General features: G+C 58.4%; 1 protein-coding gene across 1 annotated transcript; it reads left to right on the forward strand.

Moving 5' to 3' along the window:
* The first annotated feature begins 4,761 nt into the window (after positions 1-4,761).
* On the forward strand, positions 4,762-12,720 carry LOC138723332 (cell division cycle protein 20 homolog). The gene is made up of 11 exons (XM_069862278.1): positions 4,762-4,770; positions 4,900-5,017; positions 8,421-8,569; positions 9,638-9,734; positions 10,096-10,224; positions 10,597-10,793; positions 11,141-11,235; positions 11,437-11,668; positions 11,778-11,903; positions 12,074-12,191; positions 12,542-12,720. Exons 1-11 carry the CDS (start codon positions 4,762-4,764, stop codon positions 12,718-12,720), a joined length of 1,449 nt encoding a protein of 482 aa, XP_069718379.1.
* The last annotated feature ends 3,821 nt before the right edge of the window (positions 12,721-16,541 follow it).

Below are 16,541 nucleotides of genomic sequence, written 5' to 3' on the forward strand. Positions count from 1 at the left end.
TGCTCTTAGGAGAGGTGGTTGTATCCCAGCTGTGGCCTCAGTCCGTGGTGATGCTGAGAACTTGCCAAAGGAAATCTCCTTCCCCGAGAGAAGGATGCTCTGAATTGTTGATGGATCGGGATGCCAGACCTACGAAGCATCGGGAATCCCGTGGTACAGATATTGAATGAGATCTATAAAGAATCCAGTAAGAGAAGGCTTGAAGCTTGACATTGGCCTTGTTTACGTAGCTCTTTGCCTGTGGCAAGAAATCCTCTTGGGCCTGAGTTTATTAATGCAGAGAAAAGTTGTGGGAAGAGATGCGCCCTGGCTGCGAATGCTGACATTCAGCTGCTTTGCTGCTGCCTGGACTGTTCTTCAGGGCTTCAGGGGCCGCTCTGCCCACCCCGAAATGTGCCAGAGGTGTGTTTTGCTGCTGAGCCCCAAGAAAGGCTCAAGGTGGGATTTAACACGAACGCTGAAACAGTTAAAAGCCCAGCATAAGAAGTTTATTGATGGTCTGAGACGATCTTTAAAGCTGTCTTTCAACCCGAACTCTTTCAGGATGTTGTGACTATTTTGTTTTGATTTCAGCATTTGGGGGTGGATTTGGATGTGTGAAAGGGCTAAAAAAAAAAAAGGCAGAGAGAATCTGGGGCTTCTTGGGAGGGGAAGCTAGTGAAGGAGATGGGAGCAGAGAGGTGGGGAGCTATGGCTTGAGCAGGCAGGGGCTGTACAACCCTGTGGGGAGGTTTCTGGCTTCAGACTGGGGGCTTGTCTCACACGTTTGTCGTCCAGCGAAGGGAGCGGATGAAAGGGAGCTGAGCTTGCTCGGAGCACCGGGCGATGGGGTGTTTGTCCCAACAGCACCCTTTCTGCTGCAGCACGTGGGACCTGGGGCTGGGCTGGGGTGTCCGAAGGAGACCCCCGTGTCCTCCCCTGCTTGTCCCCACTGCTGCCGTGTCCCTGCTGGGCTCCACAGCTCGGCTCCCTGCAGCATAGAACTCTTCTTCTGTGGGGGATGAGGAGCTGCAAAGACTGCTGGGTGGGCAGCAGCCCTGTTCCCAGCTGGGGTTGCCTCCATCCCCGTGCCCTGCCTGGGATGGAGTGGGTCCTGCAGCTGCCTGGAAGTGTTGCTGGGGGCTTTTGATTTGGTACTGATTCCAAATCCACTGCTGCTTCCACTGCTGCTCAGCATGGGATGTCCCGGGAAATTGGGAACGGGGAGATTCTGTCAGGGTCTGGAAGACAGGGTGCGTGGACACCAGGGGCTTCTATGTGCAGCAAGGGAGCAGCCAGCAAGTATTAAGCAGCGTCGGGACATTGCCTGTGACTTGGGAGCACCCTAACCTGCCAGTCTGGGAGGGAGGAAGCATATTCTGGGCTGTTAGCACTGCACATCACTCTTCTTGCACACTCCTGGGTACCTGTTGGAGGCGGGCGCAGGGCTCTGCTGTGCTCCCATGTACCTTTGCTGGTGCTTCGCTTGTCAGGATAGCATGTTTTCCTACAAGCTTTTGCCATTCACGTGTCTGCGAGTGCTTGAATAGTTTTCCACGCCCTTTCAATCAAGAGAAAAGGTGCGTGAGGAACTGAGCCTTAACCCTGAGCCTGGACCCCCTCAGCACGTGAGAGACAGAAAACCCACCCGGAGCTGCTCCCTGCTCCAGGGTGGCCTGGGCTGATCTTCCCAGCTATGTGGTGCCGTCTCCCTTCTCAGAGCATCTCAGCTCACATTTCCCATGCCTGGCAGGTCCCTGTTTGTACATTTGTTCCTTAAGGCACTGGAACAAGAGAAAGGTGCCTCAGGGGACTGTAAAGTGACTGTGACCCCTCTGGAGATGAAACCCCCTCTGGGACCCCCAGGACCCCTCTAGGACCCCTCTTGGGTCCTGGGGGGGTCATAGAAGTATCCTGGGGTGTTCTAGAGGAGTCTTAGGGGTCCCTAGAGGAGTCCTGGAGGTCTTTACATGGATTCTGGGGGTCACTAGAGGGGTCCTGGTTGTCCCTTGAGGGGTCCAGCTGGGATCTAGAGGGGATCTGGGGGTTCTTCGAGGGATTCGGGGGCCCTGGTGAGCCCTAGAGGGGTTCTGGGGTCCCTAAAGAAATTCTGCAGGTCCCTAGAGGGGCCCTGGGGGGGTCTTAGAAGGATCCTAGGGGATTCCAGAGGGGTCTTGGGGAATCCCTAGAGGGTTCCTGGGGGTCCTTAAAGGGGTTCTGGGGGTCCCTAGAGGGGTGCTGGTTGTCCCTGGAGTGGTCCTGTGAGGATCTCGAGGGGACTTGGGGCTTCTTAGAAGGATTTAGTGAGTCCTGGGAGTCCCTAGATTGGTCCTGGAGGGTCTAGAGAGATCCTGTGGGTCCCTAGAGGGGCCTTGGGGCCTCTTAGAGGGATTCAGGGTATCCTGCGGGGGCCTAGAGGGCTTCTGGGTGTCTGTAAAGGGGTTCTGGGGGTTCTAGAGGGATGCTCGGGGGTTCTAGAGGAGTCCTGGGGTCCCTAGAGGGGCCTTTGGGGGTTCTTCGAGGGATTCGGGGAGTTCTGGGGAGCCCTAGAGGGTTCTGCAGGGCTCTCGAGGGGTTTTGAGGAGTCTTAGAGTTATTCGGGGTGTCCTGGGGACCCCTAGAGTCGTCACGAGGATTCTAGAGGGGTCCTCTGCATCCTTAGATGGTTTCTAGGGGTCCTTAAAGGAGTTCTGGGGGTCCTCGAGGGGTCCTGGGGAGAGTGAGATGATGCAGGGAGATGGTTAAGAAAAGGTTTAATAAGAGGACACACAGAACCCCTCTAGAGCCCCCAGGACCCCTCTATGACCCCCAAAACCCCTATAGGGAAGCCGAGGACCCCTCTAGGGACCCCCTAGGCTCCCTCTAGGACCCCTTCGAGCCCCTCTAGGAACCCCTAGAATCCCTGTGGGGACCCCAGGACCCCTCTGGAGTCCCCCAGGACCCCGTTAGGACCTCCTAGAACACCCCGGGGACCCAGAACCCCTCTAGGGCTCAACAGAACCCCTTTAGGGAACTCCAGGCCGCCTCTCGAGCTCCCCTGCAACAAGGTGGGGATCAAAGGGGAAAAGAGCGCCCCCCCAGCTCAGTGCCGCCGCCGTGTGGCCGCATCGCGGTACTGCAGGAAGGGCTGCAAGAGGGTTTTTTTTTCTTTCTAAGTTTAGGATAGAACCACCTAGAAGTTTCTAGACTCAAACAGCACATGCGCGTTACGCCTTAAAATCGCTTTATAAGGAGGTGTGGAAAGGGATTTTCCCACTGTGCATGCGACCTCCAAATCGGGCGAAGCAGTGACCGCGTGGACTGCCAGGGCCTCAGACGCTTCTTGGTATTTTTCTTTAAAAATGTTGGTGTTAGTCCCCATCTTTTATACCCTTAGCGTTATAGCATTGATTCTCGTGTTTTGCCTTTGTATACGTGTATTTTTTCCTCATGAATGTCCGCAATGTAAACTATTGTGTTGTCGTGCTGACTCGTCGGAGGCATCAGAGGCGGGCCCGGAGGCACCGACGGTCAACGAATCGGAGGTTTAAAACTGTTTTATAAGATGTTGAAGCTTTGTCGAGTTGATTAGTTTTAGGATAAGATGTTACGGTTTTGTAGGCTTAAGTAGTTTTTAAGATAAGACTTGTGGGTTTGTAAGATGTTTATATTTGTTAAGGTTGTAATATTTGTTAAGGATATTGTCAAGAAGATGCTTGTGATTGTAAAATTTGCTGGACGTTTTGTTTGTTGTTGTATTGCGCATTCTTCTGGCCTTTTTCTCTCTCTGTCCTTCTGTCTTTCACACCGCCATGAAGCCAGCGATGTTGAGCCACGGGGCGGTGTAAGGGGCCGTAACCGTTGAACTGCTTTGGCTCAACATCGCTGCCAACGCCCCCACGATCTCGTAAGGGATCTTTATTGCAATGAAGAGCCGATCTCGTGAGCGCTGCCAAACTGTCCCCAACGGAAAAACCATGACATCCACCCGAAGTGCGCTTACCGAGTGGCACCTGGGCATTCCTGAAAATGGTTGGACTATTCGGGGAAACCGTGGACTGGGGCGATAAATGGGGGAGCCTCTGGCTTCTTCGTTGCTCGGTGGGCTCGGGGTGCTCGACTTCGTCATTGCTCGGTGGGCTCAGGGTGCTTGACTTCCCCATTGCTCGGCAGGCTCGGGGTGCTGGACTCCTTCATTGCTTGCTTCTTCGTTGCTGGTGGACTCGACCTCGTGTGTGTTGCTGTGTGTGCCTTCGCCGGGCTTCCTGGAGCTTGGAACATCATCATCACCCCGTGGCTGTGTCTTCATCATCACCTGCACCGAGACCGATCCAACGGGACATCGCTGGATTCGTGGTGGTGGTAATTAGCCGCATCTCTACCGTCTTCTTGCTTAGGGGTTCTAACTTTTCCTTTCTTTTCCTCTCTGTCCTGTCGCTGTTGTCAGTTGTTAAAATAAAGCTCACAAGATTGTACGGCATCTGACCTCGTTTGTGCCTTAATCTTGGTCTCTTGGGATCGTTTAAGAACCCTCCCTGATACTGGATCGGGACGCATCTCCGAGTGTATTGTCTGCTCCTTAAACCTTTTCTCTCTCCTTCTCTTCCTGTATCTTTCCCACCACCGATCACACTTTCTATTACCCATGATAGACACACACAACAAGAAAAGTGCCTGCAGAACTAACCGCACAAGAAATTTGGGATAAAATCTTTTCTTAACGATCTCCCTGCGTAATCTCACTCTGTCCTGCGTGTCCGTGAAGGGTAAGGGCTGTGATCCAGCTCCCGGGCTCTGGCGTGGATGGACTGGGCGAGGTCTAGAGCCCCCCAGGACCCCTTTAGGACTCCTCAGGACCCCTCTAGGGGCCCCGTAGGACCTCTCCAGGGCCCCTCTAGCGACCCCTATAGAGCCCTCTAGGGCCCCCACGGGGTCCCCCAGAATCCCTCACGAGCCCCGAAGGACCCCTCTTGGGACAACCAGGACCCCTCTAGAGACACCCAGGATCCCTCTAAAGCCACCAGCACCCACAGGACGTCTAAACAGCCACCCAGGACCCATTTAGTGATGTCAAGAACCCCTCTAGGGACCACCAGGACACCTCTAGCACCTCCAGGACCCCTTTACAGACCCCCAAGATGCCTCTCGACTCTCCAGGATGACTCTAGGTCTCCCCAGGACCCCCTGAATCATTCTAAGACCTTCCTAGAGCCTTATGGGACCCCGCTAGAACCATGCAGCAGGCCCCTAGGGGCCCCCAGGACCCCTCTAGGACCCCCAGAACTCCTTTAAGGACGCCTAGAAATCATCTAGGGATGCATAGGACCCCTCCAGAACCCCCGTGATGACTCTAGGGGTCCCCAGAACCGCCCAAATAACTCTAAGGCTCCTCGAGACCCCTCTAGAGCCCCTCGAGGGACCCCAGGACTCCTCTAGAACCCCCGAGCATCCCTCTAGAACCCCCAGAAGCCCTCTAGGCCCCCGCAGGATACCCTGAATCCTTCTAAGAAGCCCCAAGTCCCCTCGAGATCCTCACAGGACCACTCCAGGGACAACCAGCACCCCTCTAGGGACCCCCAGAACCCCTTTAAGGACCCCCAGGAACCCTCTAGGGATTCCCCAAGACCCCTCTGGAATCCCCTAGGATCCTTCTAAGACCCCCCCCAGGGCCCCTCTAGGAACCTGCAGGATTTCTTTAGGGATCCCAGAACCCCTCTAGGGCCCCCCAGGGCCCCCCTGAATCCCTCTAGGAACCCCCAAATCCCCTCTAGATCCCCGCAGGACCCCTCAAGGGACAACCAAGACCCATGTAGTGACCCCCAGAACCCATGTAAAGATCCCCAGGACCCCTCTAGGGACCCCCAAGACTCCTCTAGAACACCCCGGGATACTTCTATGACCTTCCCCGGACCCTAGAGGGGTCCTGGTGAGGGGGGGAGTTGTGTCTCCAGAGGGGTCCTGGCCTTCCCTATAAGGATCCTGGGGTCCCTACACGGGTTATGGGGGGTCCTAGAGAGGCCCTGGGGGAGGGGGGGGCCTAGAGGATTCCTGGGCTTCCCTGTGGGCTTTTGGGGGTCCTGAAGGGGTCCTGGGGGGCCCCAGAGGGGTCCTGGTGTCCCTCGAGGGATTTGGGGGATCCTAGAGGGGACCTGAGGAGTTGCTAGAGGGGTTCTGGGGTCTCTAGAGGGTTCTGAGGGGTCATAGAGAGGGCTTGGGCAGCTCCAGAGGGGTCCTGGGATTCCCTATAGGGGTCTTTGCATCCTTAGAGTGCTTCTGGGGAGACATAGAGAGGGCTTGGGCAGCTCCAGGGGAGTTCTGGGCTTCACTCTAGGTGTTTTGGGGGTTCTAGAGGGGTCCTGGAGTCCCTAGAGGGGGCCCTGTAAACCCCACCAGCACCTTGACCCCCCACGACTCTCTTCCCCCTCCAGCCCCCCAGTTCCCCCCAACACCCTTAGGGCTTCGCCCTAGCCCCGCCCCCAGGCCCCGCCGCAGCCAATGGGAGGGGCCCGTCCCCGCCGCAGCCAATGGGAGGGGCCCGTCCCCGCCGCAGCCAATGGGAGGGGCCCGTCCCCGCCCCAGCCAATGGGAGGGGCCCGTCCCCGCCGCAGCCAATGGGAGGGGCCCGTCCCCGCCCCAGCCAATCGGAGCCGCGTCCGCGCGGGTCCAACCGCCGTCGGGGCTGCGGGAGCTCCAACCGCATCGCGGAGGTTCGGGCGGCAGCGGGTCTGGGGGAGGCAGCGAGCGGCGGGTCCGGGGGAGGCGGGGAGGGGCGCGGAGAGGGGGAGAGAGGGAGGGGAGGGAAGGGGAGAGAGAGGAGAAGGGGCAGGGGAGGAGAATGGGGGGAGAGGGGGGAGGAGGAAAGGGGAGTGGCCTCACGTGCCTCCCAGGACCCATCTAGGACCCCCAGGACCCCTCTAGGGACCCCCCAGGACCTCTCCACGACCCCCAGGATCCCTCTGGAGCCCCCCAGGCCCCTTCTAGGACCCCCCCCGGCCCCGTCTCGGGACCCCCAGGACCCCTCTAGGGACCACTAGGATGCCTCTATGTCCTTCAGGACCCCTCTAGAGCCCCCCAGGACCCCGCTAGGACTCCTCAGGACCCCTCTAGGAACCCCCTGAAGGACCTCTCCACCACCTCCAGGGCCCCCCTAGGGATCCCTAGGAGCCCCCTAGAGCCTCGGGACCCATTTAGTGATGCCAAGGACCCCTCTAGGGACCCACAGAACCCCTATAGAACCCCAAAAACCCCTGCAGGACCCCCCAGGACCCGTCTGGGGTTCCCGCCTGGGGGAATTGGGGTGGGAAAAAGGGAGAAGGAGCAGCTTGTGGAAGAGACTCTTGCAGCCCTTCCTGCAGTACCGCGATGCGGCCACACGGCGGCGGCACTGAGCTGGGGGGGCGCTCTTTTCCCCTTTGATCCCCACCTTGTTGCAGGGGAGCTCGAGAGGCGGCCTGGAGTTCCCTAAAGGGGTTCTGTTGAGCCCTAGAGGGGTTCTGGGTCCCCGGGGTGTTCTAGGAGGTCCTAACGGGGTCCTGGGGGACTCCAGAGGGGTCCTGGGGTCCCTAGAGGGGTTCTGGGGTGTCCTATGGGTGTCTTGCGGGGGTGCCTAGAGGATTCTGGAAGTTCCCTCTAGGGGTTTGGGGGTCCCAAAGGGGTCCTGGGGGTCTCCAGAGGGGTTCTGCTGTTCCTAGAGGGATTCGTGGGGTCCTAGAGGAGCTGTGCAGAGGGAAAGAAAGGGAGAGGAGGAGGGAAGAGAGGGAGAGCAGGGTGGGAGGGAGAGAGGGGAGAGGGAGAGGAGGGATGGGAGAGAGAGAGAAAGAGGGGAGAGGGAAGGGGCAGGAGAAGGGGGGCAGAGGGAGAGGCCGGGCCAGAGGAGGCCTCAGTGCTGAGGGTGCTGAGGATCAGCCCAGGGCCCTGGCAGCCAGGCTGCAGCCCAGTCCCGTTGCTGCCTGCGCTGACGCCCTCGCCTGCGTCCCACGTGCAGTTGATGCTCGAGGCGACCCTTCCGCTCGAGGCGATTCCCGAAGCGATTCTCGAGGCGATTCCTGAGGCGATTCCCGAGGCGATTCCCAAGGCGATCCCTGCAGTGATCCCCGCGGCGCTGCTGCAGCCGCTCCCGGCGATCCCCGAGGCCCAGCAGAGCTCAGCCCCGGGCTCAGCCCCATCAGCCGCAGCTCCAGCGCGATGTGGTGCGGCGCAGCCGGTGAGCGGGGAGCGGTGGCAGAGGGGGGTGCGGGGAGCCGAGGGGCTCTGGAGGCCGGGGGCACAGAGCTCGGCAGCCTCTAACTGGTGCGTTAGACGGGGGGCAGAGCTACGAGCGAGTTGGGCTTTGGATGGCACGAGCGCTGGGAGTCCCGCTCGTCTGCGAGGGGGGATGTGGCAAAGCGCCGGCTTGGCTGCCTCGGGAGGGCTCTCCTCTGGGCTCTTGCGTAGCTGTCAGACAATATTGATGCATGTGAGTGCAGGTAAACGAGGATCCAAAATGCAGAGGAGCCAAACGACCGCTCGGCCAGATCGCTACATTCCCAGCCGTCGCGCTCTGAGGATGGAGGTGGCCAAGTTCCTCCTGAGCCAAGAGCAGGACCCTGCCTTGGTGTCACCCACCAAGAAGGTGAGCGTGTTGCTGAGTTGCAGGGACTGCGCTGCTCCCTCCCAAACGCCCTCGCGGCCTTTCCCAGGGAAGCAAACTGTAAGTTGTGTCGCGTGGTTGCGTGAGGCTGACAGCCCCGAGCGCCGCTGCCTCCAGCTCTGCCCTTGAGGAGCCGGGGATGAGGTTGGAGCTGTAGGGCCTGGGAATGGAACGGGGACGCGGGACCCTGAGTGAAGCTGTTCTGTAGGGTCGTGTCCCTGGGAAGAGCCTCTGGCCCTTGTGGGAGCCAAACACAGCTTTGCTCCGTTTTAAAGCCTCATCGGCCCAGGGTACAGAGCTCCTAGGCTGTGAGCCTGTGCCCAGGGACACTGCTGGCGGGAGCTGTTCCAGCACAATGTCTGCGTGGGGAGCCGCTCTGGAACGTGTCTGCTGGGTTCTGAAATCTCTGTAGGAAGCATTTGGTTCCTTGTGGCTGTGGCTTTGTCCGCTGGCCGTGAGACACTGACCTGGCCGCTCTTCTGTGCTCAGATGTGAGCAGGAGAGCTTGCTGGTGTCTGAGGAAAAACCCCTTGGAGCTGTGTCACGGGTTAGCCCCAGCCCGGCTGATTTCAGCAGCTAAAACCGTGCAGTTGCGCTCCCAAATCCCTCCACTCCCCACACCCCTGGAAAGGGGGAAAGGGAAATGAGAGGAAAGAGACTTGTGAGTTGGAAACTAAAACCGCAGCTTTAATTAAAATTACAATAATAATAATAATAACGGTTATTGATCTTATTAGGAGTGGTAATATATATATATACACAAATATCTGAGATCGCGCCCTCGATGACTCAACGTCACCACAGATCCTGCAGAGCAGAATCGAGGGAATGGCTCCACAGCCAGGAGGGAGCTGAGCTCAGGAACTGGAGTCAGGAACACGCGGGTCCAGGGTCGGGGGCAAACAGAGAGACGAGGTCCTCAGCGGCCGTCACAGAGGAGGGGGCCGACCCTCGTGGTCTTTGGGTTTCAAAGCGAGGGTGACGTAGATGGGATGGAATCCTCCGTTGGTCGCTTTGGGGTCACGTGTCCTGTTCGACCTGCCTTGACAGGCGCGCCAGAAAGCCTGGGCAGTGAGGCTGAACGGCTTCGATGTGGAAGAGGCAAAGATCCTGAGCCTCAGTGGAAAGGCTCCGAGCCCTGCGGCAGGTGAGGGACAGGCTCTGGGTGAGTCGACTCGGCTGGAGAGCCCTGGGGAGGGGAACAGCGGCACAGAGGCTCCGCATTTGGAGGCATCGACCGGCTTCTGGGAGCTGCTGTGCACACCGGGCTCTCCCTAATCCTTAGGTGTCCAGCGGCTGAGGGGCTGTGTGACAGCTCCAGAGAACTGATTTACCAGAGCTGGTTCAGCAGTTCACCCCGGCAGTGCTGTTAGCGCCCTGCATTCCTCTGAGCGTGGCTCTGCTCTCAGGGCTGCATTTTCCCCGGGAGGGATTTCTCCTCGGGTGAGCAGGGCTTAGCTGGGAGGAAACGGGACCTCCGGTTAACAGAAGTGTTTCTCTGCACACAGGCTTTCAGAACAACGTCACAGCGCTCTGCGGGCACGAGGTGATGCCTGGGTGCGGCAGGAGGAAGGGCAGATACATTCCCTGCGCGCCAGAGGGGGTCCTGGATGCCCCAGACATCCGTGATGACTATTGTAAGTGGGCTGCGATGTCGCGTGCTGGGCATTGAGATCGTTGTGTAGCGCAGTGCGGTTCCTAGGCCAGCGTGGTCTGAGGGACTGGAGCTCTGCCTGGGCTGTTTCGGTCTCTTCTGCCCTCGGGCTGGCATGGACCACTTCTGGGGTGAAGCCTTGTAGGAGCAGTGGTCCCGAGTGCTGGGCAGGTGGCTTGGACTGGGGCTGGGGGACACGCATACCTGGTGGAGGTGGAATAGGGTTGGACTCGGTGATCCGGTGGGTCTCTTCCAACCTGGTTATTCTATGATTCTATGATGAGCACCGGTGAAGGGCAGGGCTCTCCAGGGCAGCGCAGGGTGGCCTGCATTGCATTGCTCTTCCAAACGGTAGATCTGAATCTCCTGGACTGGAGCTCTCAAAACCTCCTGGCGCTGGCTCTGGACACCACTGTCTACCTGTGGCACCACGTCTCTGGGGAGATCATCAACCTCATGGAGACGGAGCACGTAGCTGATTACGTTTCGTCTGTGTCGTGGGGTAACGGAGGCAGCTGCCTGGCTGTTGGCTTGAGCAACGGTGAGGTCCAGGTGAGTGCAGGAGTCGAGCTGGAGCTGTTTAGGGGTTGCTGGAGCTGTGGGGCCTTGGGACGAAGGCTTGGCTGGCGCTAGAAGGATGCAACGCGCTCCGACTTGCCTGGTGTGGGCTGGAGATGTCCTCCGGCAGTGAGCAGCTGCGGCAGTGAGGCAGAGCTTGGGTTTGGGGTTCCTGACCCCTGGCGTTCTCCTTCCGTTCTGCGGGCAGGAGATACAAATAGTTCCCTGCTCCCAGAGTGAGCAGGCTGAATGGCAGAGCCTGCGCGCTGCGGTTTGTAGGGCAAAGCAACGGGGCTGGCGTTTCCTGGCCCTCTGGAGAACTTGTTGTTCTGCTTCCCTAGCTGTGGGACGTGGAGCGTCGGAAACGTGTCCGCACGCTGAGCAGCCACGTGTCCCGTGTCGGGTGTCTCAGCTGGAACAGCTACATCCTGTCCAGGTAAAGCAGTGGGTGGGGTTGGAAGGGCGGAGCGGAGCTGGTGCAGATCCTTGTGGATGTGCTCGGCTCACGCCAAGAGCCCGGATCTGCCGGCAGCACCGGTGTGAAACCCTGCGGCAGGTGCAGCCGTCCTGCCCCAGCGCCAGGATGGCTTTTCCCAGCACTGTGTGCAGCCTGACCCTGTGAGCCTTCTCTCTGCAGCGGGGCTCGCAGCGGCTGCATCCAGCACCACGACGTCAGAGTCGCTCAGCACCAGGTGGCCACGCTTGCTGGTCACACGCGGGAGGTGTGTGGCCTCAAGTGGTCTCCAAACGGCCGCTTCCTCGCCAGTGGTGGTGACGACCACGTGGTGAACATCTGGCCGAGCAGCCAGGGGGGCCGTGGAGGATTTGCTCCAGCGCAGAGCTTCCGTCAGCACCAGGGTGCTGTCAAGGTGAGCGCGGGGCAGCTGTGGGCTCGCGTTTGTGTGCGAGGCAGCCGTGCGGCACTGCCTGCGCGCAGGGTGCTCGTTGCACGCCTCAGGCTGACCCCTCTTCTGGCAGGCTGTGGCGTGGTGTCCGTGGCAGCCCAGCGTTCTGGCCACTGGAGGCGGAGGCGGCGACAAACGCATCCGCCTCTGGAACGTGTCTTCTGGCACCTGCCTGGGCAATATCGATGCCCGCTCCCAGGTGAGACGTGAGCGTCGGCTTGGATGTAAACAGCTTGTGGTGGGACGCCTGAGCGGAGCTGCTGGCTCCTGAGGCCCCGAGGCAGGGCCGAGGAGGGGGCCGTGCTCCTCTCGGGGTGCTGAGCATCGGCACGAGCAGCTCGTCTTCCCTGCATTGCCGCCTCCTGCCAGGTCTGTTCCATCGTGTGGTCGACCACCTACAAGGAGCTCATTTCGGGCCACGGCTCCGCAAAGAATCAGCTGGTGATCTGGAAGTATCCAGCCATGTCCAAGGTCACTGAGCTGCAAGGTAGGCAGGGCCCTTTGCCTGGGGCAGGGAGGGCTGCTGGCGGCTGAAGGAGACGTGATCCTTGGGTGGAGCGGAGCGGTGGCCCGAGCTGGAGCTCGGCTGGTGCGGGCTGCTGAGCAGAGGCGTGTGCTGCTCGAGGGAGGCCCTCCTGGGGGCTGCTGAAGGAACGCTGTTGGTGCAAATGCCCGCCTGGGCTGTGAATTCCTGCTGCTGCAGCCCGGTGCGAGGCCAGCTCTGCGAGCTGCTGGGGTTCCCGGGGCCCACGCAGTAAATGTGAGCGTGGTGGCAGAAGCAGAGGGAGCGGGGCGTGCGCCGAGCGGCCCGTCCCTGAGCGCACACCTCCTCTTCAGGTCACACGGCGAGAGTCTTGAGCATGGCTCTGAGCCCCGATGGCGAAACAGTGGCCTCGGCTGCTGCGGATGAAACGCTGCGACTCTGGCGCTGCTTTGCGGTGGATCCCATCAGGAAGAAGGAGAGAGAGAAGGCAGACAGAGTCCAGAGCAGCTTCATTCGCCAGGCCATACGATGAGGGCATGGGGGTGGGGGGGGAGCGGGGAAACCTGGTTTCCCCTGTACATAGTTTCAATGGTTTCCCCTGTACATAGTTTCAATGGTTTCCCCTGTACGTAGTTTAAATGTTAATAAATGTTAATTAAGGTTTTAAAATTAACCAAGTGCTTTCCTTTGTCTTTTTTATGGAGTCTGCTGGAAGAGAAGGCCGTGGCTGATGGGAGCAAGCCCAGCGTGGATGCGGAGGACGAGTCCCGCGGTGTCCCAGCAGGACGGTCTCCAAGCCTGGGTCCCCTGCCTTCCTGCGCGCCGAGGAGGTTGCAGCGCCCTGCGCCCTGCGTGCTGCTCACAGAGACAGCCCTGGGGTGACGGCTGGGACGTCAGCGACTCGGGAGCGATCGCAGGGAAGCGTCTGCCGAACCGCCGAGCCCAGAGGCGTGTGGGAGCTGAGAGACCTCCTGGGAACGGCTGATGGTGTCGCCTGGGGATACCTCGTGACGGACTTGTGGTAAAGGCTCTCTAGAAGGCCCTTAAGGCCTCTGGGGAAGGGCTGCTCGTGTGGGGACCGGTGGGTCCTTTTCTAAGGAATTGAATAACGTGAGCCGGGGGTGGCCAGGGCCTGCGGGCAGCGGCGACACCAGTGCTCCTGATTCAAGGAGCTGAAAACAGCTACGGGAGGAAATGCAGCTGCCTTTCTAGGGGTAAAGGTAACAGGGGAATTACCGTATCAGGACAGCTTTCAGAAGGTAAATAGATGGATGGCCTCCAAATACGCTTTGGGGTTGGTCCGTGCCCGTGGGGCAACGTGGAAAGGAAGAGGAGTGTTAACTGCACGAGGATCCCCCGTCAAGCACCGAGAAGAAATCCTGCAGTTGCGGGAAGACGTCGGGCAACGGAGAGAAGCGGCGTTAATGCATCGCAAGGCTCCTCGGGTGGGAAAGTCCCCGATGAAGGTATGTAGTGGACTGGCAGAGCGAGCAGCTCGAGGGCAGCAGGAAAAGGTATCTTGGTATTAATCCCTTCTGTGGAGAGGGATCTGAATATCCGTTGTGGGGGGATGCGAATGCGTTTGAACAATAATCCCGTCCCTCTCAAGTGCCATTTCTAGCGATGCTGATCTGGAACTGGCAAAATCAGTGAGGGCAACAGCAAACGAGAGGGGGTGGATGGTGACCCCTACAAAAGAGGCTGTAGTTTCTCCCTGGTAGTGCTAAAATTCATTGAGAAAAAGCATCAAGAAACTCACTGGGGAGCAGAGGCTGTCATCGATGATTTAAGGGGACAAGTAGTTAGCGTGAGGATGAGCAGGCTTGCTAAATCCATTGTGGGGAGGCCTGAAATCTGTTTGAAAAATAATCCCGTCCCTCTCAAGCGCCCTCCCCTAGGAGTTGCTCGCAGAGGAAATGCCCCCGGTGATCCCTGGCAGAGAGATTTCTCTGAGCTGCCCAGACAGGGCGGATCCCGGGACCTGTGGGGACCAGGAGCCACATTTTGAGGCTGGCCAGAGGCATTGCCCTGCAGCACCGTCAAAGCAAGAGAGGTGACTCAAACCTCCTTGTAGGGAATTTGACCAAGGTTTGGAATTGCCATAGGTCTGTTGTCAGCTAGAGGTCCTCGCTTTCTGGCGGGGATTGTACAAGAGCTGAGCCGAGTCCGAGGAATAAAATGGGCCCTGCACCCGCCCTGGAGCCCCCAGAGTAGTGGGAAGGTGGAAAGGGTGAATCAAACTCTGCAGAGGGAAAAGGGTAAAATTTGTGAGGAGACTTCTTTGTGGTGGCCTCGAGCTCTTGTACTGGCTGTGCTAAGAACAAGGCTACAGCCGAGAGCTGAGACAAAGAGCAGTCTGTATGAATCAGTGTTTGGGAGGCCTTATCAAATGACCCTTTTTCCTCGAGACGTGGTGCTGGAAGGAGAAACAGAGCTAAAATCTTCTCTGCTGTTGTCGGGTAAAAGAGTGAATGACCTGGGGCGGTGCGTAACGTGTCCTGAGCCTCTCGCTTTAGATTCTCCAGGACGCCCCTTCCAGCCCGGAGACTCCGTCGACATCAAGCCGTGGGAGAGCGGAAGTTCCAGAAAGCTGGAAGGGACCCTTTCAGGTGCTGAAAACAACACGCAGCTCCAGGTCGAAGGAATCAACAGGTGGATCCGTTCCATGCGAGTCGAGTCAGCGCCGAGTTGGGAGTGGAGAACCGTCCTTGAGCCCGGGAAGCCTCTCCAGAGAAAACTGCAGAGAAGAACCAGGGACTGACATTTGAAAAGCAAGGAGGTGGGTTTTCGCCCGTGTCTGCGTTTGGTGTATGGATGCAGGCGACTTTCAGAGGTTGTTTCCACAGAGGGTTAAAGGCCAGAACGGGAGGGAACTTTTAGCCAGAGGGGTGGTAAGTAAGTCCTCCTTCTGCATGGGGTCAGGAAATCGGGTAGGAGAAATGTACAGCTCTTGGATAACAGGAGTTCCCACTCCCCTCAGCTCACTTACAAACTCTGCTTTTCTGGGGCTCCTAGAGTGTGCTCTGACAGGCTTCGCCCTGCCGAGGGTCCTTGGCGCAACATTCCTTTGCGCAGACGCCTAAAGCTCCTTCAGCACCGGGCAACTGCTGTTGCTTCCAGGGATGTAGGAAGCTTCTCTGTAGGAATGGAAAATCCCTGTGCCTCTGTTGTGGGTTACCTTAGGGAGTGAAAAATTAACTCCTGGGATTTATCCTCCTTTCTCCCCGCAGAGGGAGCAGTGGCTGTGGCAGAGGTGTTCTGTGCTGGCCAGAAGGAATCGGTTGGTGGCAGTGATCAGCCAGTGACAGGTTGTTTAACTGATGAGGGAATATTTGAACGGCTCTTTTTTTCTTCCCTTAGTAATAATTTTCTGTTAGGTCTTCCCAGAGCGAGTGCTGTAATTGGATTCAAGTGTACGGTCTTCTCCTTCCAGAGATCAAAGGCGCTCCTGTCCCCTCTCTGGATTTAGAAGACCTGAGAAACCTCTTTGGATCAGAGGTATCTGGAGACAGCATGTGGTGTTCTGTGTTGAACCAGACTGAATGAAGATCTGCTTCAAAGCTTGTCCTGAAGGAAGCAGCTATGGGTTGTTTGTGTCAATTCTGACCTCAGCCCCCAAGAAACGCCATGGGATGAGAAGCTCTGGTGATGGATGCGCCTGCAGCCCAGAAGCCAACGGTGTCCTGGGCTGCGTCCAAAGCAGTGGGACCGGCGAGGGAGGGGATTCCAGCCCTCTGCTCCGCTCTGGTGAGACCCCACCTGGAGCCCTGTGTTCAGCTCTGGAATCCCCAACGTGCCACTGACACAGACCTGTTAGAGCGAGTCCAGATGATGGATCTGAAAAATCATAGAGAATTCCCCCCCAGTCTGGATCTGTGCTTATGGCTTCTGGAGGTCCATGGTGCATCATTGCCTTACACAGATGCCTAGAGCTTCCTTGGACGCAGGGCAACTGCTGTTGCCGAAAGGGATGTAGGAAGCTTCTCTGTTTGCAAGAACTGAAAATCCTTGTGCTTCTGATGCTGGTGACCTTAGCGAGTGGAAAATGAACTGCTGGGATTTACTCTCTTTTGTCCCCACAGAGGGAGCAGTGGCTGTGGCAGAGATGTTCTGTGCAGTGGGACCGGCGAGGGAGGTGACTGCGGCCCTCTGCTCCGCTCCGGTGAGACCCCACCTGGAGCCCTGTGTTCAGCTCTGGAATCCCCAACATGCCAGTGACACAGACCTGTTAGAGCGAGTCTGGACGAGGGCTACAAAGATGATGCGAGGGCTGGAGCAGCTCTGCTGTGAGGACAGGCTGAGAGAGTCGGGGTTGTTCAGCCTGGAGGAGAGAAGGCTCTGGGGAGACCCTAG

The sequence above is a fragment of the Phaenicophaeus curvirostris genome, chromosome 8 (genome assembly GCF_032191515.1).
Source record: "Phaenicophaeus curvirostris isolate KB17595 chromosome 8, BPBGC_Pcur_1.0, whole genome shotgun sequence".
In the NCBI taxonomy this organism is placed as follows: domain Eukaryota; kingdom Metazoa; phylum Chordata; class Aves; order Cuculiformes; family Cuculidae; genus Phaenicophaeus; species Phaenicophaeus curvirostris.